The sequence below is a fragment of the Oratosquilla oratoria genome, chromosome 3, assembly GCF_046742065.1.
Source record: "Oratosquilla oratoria isolate Oo_2021 chromosome 3, ASM4674206v1, whole genome shotgun sequence".
Lineage (NCBI taxonomy): Eukaryota > Metazoa > Arthropoda > Malacostraca > Stomatopoda > Squillidae > Oratosquilla > Oratosquilla oratoria.
In genome coordinates, this window is record NC_134779.1 from 56,918,026 (window position 1) to 56,924,025 (window position 6,000).

Here is a 6,000-nt window from a genome sequence, read left to right on the forward strand (position 1 = left end):
TTTGATATGAGTGATTAGGAAGCTCATGGGAATTTTTGCCATTGGGCAAGTTTAGTTATTCCTTATATTTTGGGTCCTTCATCCCCAAGGAGATAAGATAAAAGGGACAGCAAATGGACATTGGATGGGTCTAGGATGGGTGTATACCTTGGTTAGGTCACCCCCCTTATAAGGGGAAAGTGCCTTTAGTCATATTTCTGTATGTGTGTACGTAACATTAATAGGAGTGAAATTTTTGGAGTATACATTTTAGTGCCATATATTTATGTTAACATAGTCCTCTTCCATCAGGTTGCAGAGTTAGGGCAGATGCAGGATTTACTGACAGAAAATGTGAACATTCAAGCACACCAGATTGAATCCATACAGGACAGCGTTATGGCTGCCACAGAAAATGTCCGTGAGGGTAATGAACAGGTCAGTTTAATTAAGTTATTTTTATTTGTTTTTATTTTTTGGATTGTAGATGATTGTGTTTTGTCACTCAAAATTTTACAGAGCAGACAAGAATATCCCTTTGGGCTGTGTAATTTTTTCATTCTGCCTTCTACACTCTTTATGCTAGCCTTTCCTCACTTGTTCTTTCCATATGCCCAAACCATCTTAGTGTCCCTTAGTCTAGTTTGACCAATAGCTCCCCACTTCTGCTCACTGTCTCACCTTCATATTTCTCGAACCACCTTGTTATACCTGCTATACATCTCAAACACATTTAAGGTCTTTCTTTCTGTGTCTCTCAAATGTCAAGGCTCCACCCTGAATAGTGCCATGGGTGCAGTCATCCCGTATGCAAGTGGTCATTAGAGGTGACTGTGGTGTAATCACTAAGCACACCTGCCTCGACAATGGGAGTTATTGGGTTCAATTCCATGGTGGTGTGAGCTTTTCAGAACTGCTCCCTGTGCAACATGGCACAGTGAGTAGGATCCTGCAGCAGTGCACATTCCTGGACTGGTGGAGGCCCAAGGAAGGGAGAGGTGTGATTGGTCACTAGAGGCAAATGTAGTGTAGTCAGTAAGCATGCCTATCCGGATGGTGGGATGTCTTGGGTTCTATTCCCAGGCGGTGCACATTTTTCAGTGATGCTCCTTAACCAACCAACATACATCTTTGACATTGTATTCATCCCCAAATACCCAATTCTCATGGCATTTTTCTTTGCCCCCCCCACACACACACACATTTATTTTTCTCCATGCCATAATTCATCTCCACCTCCACTCTTCCATTCATTCCCAAACATGACCTCAGATACTTAGTTCTCCACTTCCACCAGTCTCTCATTCCTCAAACTTCCCTTCAACCATTGTGCCTTGTATATCTCATCATCTAACTTTTGCCCACAGTTATTTTCAGTTTCCTCCGCCAGCATTTGGATTGTCCCTACTGTCTTATTATATGGTGACACATTTTTTTTGTCTTTTCTTTTTTGTCATAACTTAGGTTGTTTATTTTGTACTTGGGGTTTTACTCAAAATGTAAGAAAAAGTTTGAGTGTTTACTTGAAAAGGAATTGCACAAGTTATTTTCAGCTCAAATCTTTATGATTTACTTGATTTGTCTCATATTTATCTACATTGAACCATTATCAGTGTTTCTCATATCAAGAGAGTATAGAAGTTTCTAAAATAAGCGTTGTGCACTACAAACATTAATAATTTTGTATGGAAAATCACTTTATAGATAATGTTTGACTGACTTAAGACCATTTTATTGACCTGGCTAGGACCTGCCTAGAGCATAAAACTATGAGAGCATTTGATATACATTTTATCCATATGTCTAATGTTGTTGTCTTAACCAATTATCCATTCTTTTATTTAGGTGCGTGAGGCAATGCGGAAGGATGCTGGCTTCCGAGTCTGGATCATGTTTTTCCTCATAGTTATGTCGTTCACCATCCTGTTCCTTGACTGGTACAACTCATAGGGTTAGCATAGCAAACTAGTTTCTTTTGTATTTGTTTTATTGGGTACTTGGTCCTGTACATATTTTGACAGTTAAATTGGTCCACGAGTTTATCAAGGCCATTGCCTGAACGAATTGATTGAATGATGATTTTTTCAAATGACCCTCAAATTCATCATTTTGTGAAAATCAACTTTGGTATGTAGGTGCTCCTGTATTATGTACATGTTTTACTCTTGAATATACTATTTTCTGTTACAACCAAAAACTGGACTGAATTGGTCTCGATCAACCCCTTCAACATGGTGACGTCATTGGCGGGTCTTTGTTCTGTCTAAAGAAAGACTGTTTTATGCAAATGAGGACCCGGTCTCTGATCCGAAGGGGGCATTGGTCGGTCGAGACCCCCTGAAAACCTGTGTTCGAGCCCTCAGCTAGATGAGATAGAGAACTTTTGGCAGGAAGATGACATAAAATGCCTCACTGTATTGAAGGAGTTAAATGATCTGTGGGTCTGGCCAGTGACTATTTCCGCATTTCTCAGTGCTGCTGTAGAGGGTTCCTTCACAGGGGGACCCAAAAGCTACAAAGGAATTACAATTTTCTATTCTAAGTGAAGCTTTAAACCCCTCAACACAGTAGCATATTTTATAGATCTTGTGAGAGAATTTGATTCATTTAAAGGAACTGCAAGTCTCCATTAATTGAAAATACCTGACAACAGTTGAGTTATCAGGCATTAACTAAACACAGGACCTTAAGAATATGCCACTGTTGAGGTTAAATTCACGTGATAATGCAGAATAACTTAATGTTATTATTGTGGCACAATTGCAACTCTCATACCAAGCTTGCTCAAACTGGCTTGACATTTTATTATTATTATTTTTTATTATTATTATTAGTATATGCCTCATAACAAACTGTATTAAGAGATAGCCTTCTGTTGTGGGTACAAAACTCCCCCTCCTGTTCCTAGTCTTTTAATTGTTGAAAACTTTATGAGAAATAAATAATATGAAAGATGACTGGCTTTGTTATGAGACCTATTTGCATGAAATAAATTCCAGCCTCTCCACTTCTGGCATCCCCTAATAGACCACCAAATACTATACATTCCTAAAATCCCCTAGAAATTAATCTGGCCGAGAAACCACTTGCAAGACAGGAAATAATTGCACAAACACACCTACGTCAGGTTACCTCCCCATGTTAAAACAATATGAATTGGCTTCCAGACTCCAGTTGTTCCAGATACAATCATTACATGATAACATAGAGCACCTCACTTCATACTACACTGCCCTACTCTCCTCCCTTCTAGACAAAAACACAGAATCTCTTCACTGAGGAGATTATGGGTTTCCTGCAAAAAAGTCAGTCAGTCCTTTGTTCTTCGTCTTTCTTCTTGGAAACCCATGGCTCCCAAGTAACTGGCAAGAGCCTATAGGTGGGCCCATAAGTTACTCATGGAATAAATATTGTGTTGCTGTATCTGGATTGTTAGTGTGGAGCCTTGTATTTACCTAGTTGAATTATACAGGAAAGGGAGCTTTGCTCATAGTGACCCATCTTGTATCTCACCACGCAGAAGACAGAACACCTCATTCTACAATGCCTCACATTAACAATCCTCAGACAACAACACAATAGCTCTTCCCTAATTGACTTATGGTCCCACCTGGAGGCTGTTGCTAGTTTCCTGAAGGCTATGGGTCATCTGCAAGAGATATCACAGACAACAGATTAACTAGTGTCCTGAACACAAGTACCTGTATACCAGTATCGTTCTTGTCTCACTTGAGAGGGAATTTTCTGTTTACTAAGTATTTCATTTAAGCTGGGCCCAATCTGGAGACCAGGTACAGACCCCATGGGGCTGCATCTCATTGTGGAAACAGTGCCTATGGTTCCACATGGTGGCTGTTGCCAGTTACCTGAGGGCTGTGGATCTCTTGTGTAATGAATTTATACTTTTAAGCTCCAAAAGAGCCACTGATGTACACCTCAGCTGATGTGTTGTACATTTGTACTAATAGGAGTTTCCATCTTTATTTTCTCACAGTGTGATGCCATAACGTCAATTGACTCCTTTGTGGTATTTATCACCAAGCTCTTGGATTTCAGCCCGAGATTGTGGATTGAGTTTTATTTACAAAAAAATACAGGTACAAGTAGTTTTGGTATTGTCAGGTTCTTAAGTGCAGTTAGTTTGTTGTAGCTTGTCCAGTGACACAACAGAACCCTGGACCCCCAAATTTCTGTGTGTTCAAGAATAGATTGGTGGATCTTATAATAATAATATTTCTTGCCTAGAGTTTCTGTTTATTTATCAAGAGATTCTTCCCCCTTGTAAGGGAGGTAGTCAAATCAGTCATGCACCTACTCCCATCCATTCGACTTCCGTTCACCATCTTTGTTTCCCTCTTATTTTAGCTCCTCATGGAGCCTAGAGTTTCATTGAGTATAATATCCCTACCTCATAGTGGCTGGCAACGGCCCTCAGGCCCTTCCACAGATATCTCTTGCAAGAAACTTTGGAATATTTGTGTTGCGTTGCTGTGGGACTGTTTCTGAGTCACTGGCGGAAAGTAGTAGCGGAAGGAGACCGGTCACTAGTTGTCCGCTCTCCATGTGTGAAAAGGTGTAAGAAATGGAACTGAAATTGGTAGAAAGAGATTAAAGGTTCAGTCTGGAGACCAAGTGTCATCCCCTCAGGGCTGCACCTCCTGACAGAGGTGATGGGGTAGATGGGTTTTAAAAATGGGCAGCTTTGCTGTCCAACTTGCAAGAACAATACAAGCAGGTACTGGACTTTGGTCCCAGGGGATCTCATATGTCAAATATTAGTTTATTTTTTATTTATTTATTATTTCTTTGGGAGGGGACAGAGAGGGGGGGTTGCCGAATTAATGAAGCGGCCTTGCTGCGGATGTGCTGTGCCTTGCGACACTGCCTCTGACCCAGGATAGTGGAGAGGATGTAGGGATGACCCATCATCCAGGAGGTGCCAAGATGAAAGGGAGGGAGGAGGGTGGAGGGGAGTGGAATATGTAGGGGATGGAATGGGTGGGAGTGGTTTCTATGCCTTTTTCTTTTTGGCTACCCCCCATGTAAAGGGGACAAAAGCCTTTGGTATATGTATGTATGTATTTTTTTGAGAGTTGAAAGTTCTAAATAGAAAATGCTCTGTAGGAACATATGATTTATGACCTGTTACTTTATTTAAGTTGTGAGACAGATACTTAAATTGTTGTGCATCAGAGGGTTTTACTTCCTCATGAGGGGATGGACGAGTCAAAACACACTCATCATCATGAACAAATAAAACCCTTTTCACCCCCACCTCCCACCTTGGGGATGAAAGGTCACCTTGTTACCCTGCCACACTGCTTATGTTCACAAGCAATGGAGCGAGGCATAGGTCTTTTGTGGGAGGATCCGGCCACCAGAGCTGCTTTACTTACACTGTTTCATCATGTAGTACTTCCCCACTGCACAGGCTTAAACAAAGGGAATTTTCCCCCTTACAAGAGGGTAGCCAAGTCACAAAACACGTACCCACTCTCACCTATTCCACTCCCATCCACCACCCTTTCTTCCCTCTCCTCTTAGCTCCTCATGGATGACCTCATCCTCTTGAAAATGAACCATGAAGCAGATGTGAACATAATAATACTTGTAAGTAGAAGTTTCTTGCACTTCGGTGAAGGGAGAATGCATGAGTATTTCATTAGTTTCTATCCTTGGAAACAATATTACATTGAAGAGGTGGAGTCGTATAGGTGGTCAAGGAGAGATTTCAGGAAGATGGTAGAATGGAAAAATTGTTTTATTATTATTATTATTATTATTATTATTATTATTGTTATTATTATTATTATTATTATTATTATTATTATTATTATTATTATTATTATTATTATTATTATTATTATTATTATTATTATTATTATTATTATTATTATTATTATTATTATTATTATTATTATTATTATTATTATTATTATTGTTATTATTATTATTATTATTATTAATTATTATTATTATTTTTTTGTATCCAAATATAATAAAAAGGCAGCATAATGCTGG

General features: G+C 39.4%; 1 protein-coding gene across 4 annotated transcripts in view; it reads left to right on the plus strand.

The window, feature by feature from the left end:
- The window catches only part of Syx18 (syntaxin 18), a 28,700-nt gene extending 23,969 nt beyond the window's left edge, over positions 1-4,731 (plus strand). For 3 of the 4 annotated variants that reach the window (XM_076181649.1, XM_076181626.1, XM_076181642.1), the window contains 2 exons: positions 292-417; positions 1,825-2,934. In XM_076181649.1, the coding sequence (XP_076037764.1) occupies positions 292-417; positions 1,825-1,929 (231 nt within the window). In that variant the 3' untranslated portion in view covers positions 1,930-2,934. Of the gene's footprint in view, positions 1-291; positions 418-1,824; positions 2,935-3,973 lie in introns of those variants that run through there. The other variant, XM_076181634.1, reaches the window with a different exon arrangement.
- The last annotated feature ends 1,269 nt before the right edge of the window (positions 4,732-6,000 follow it).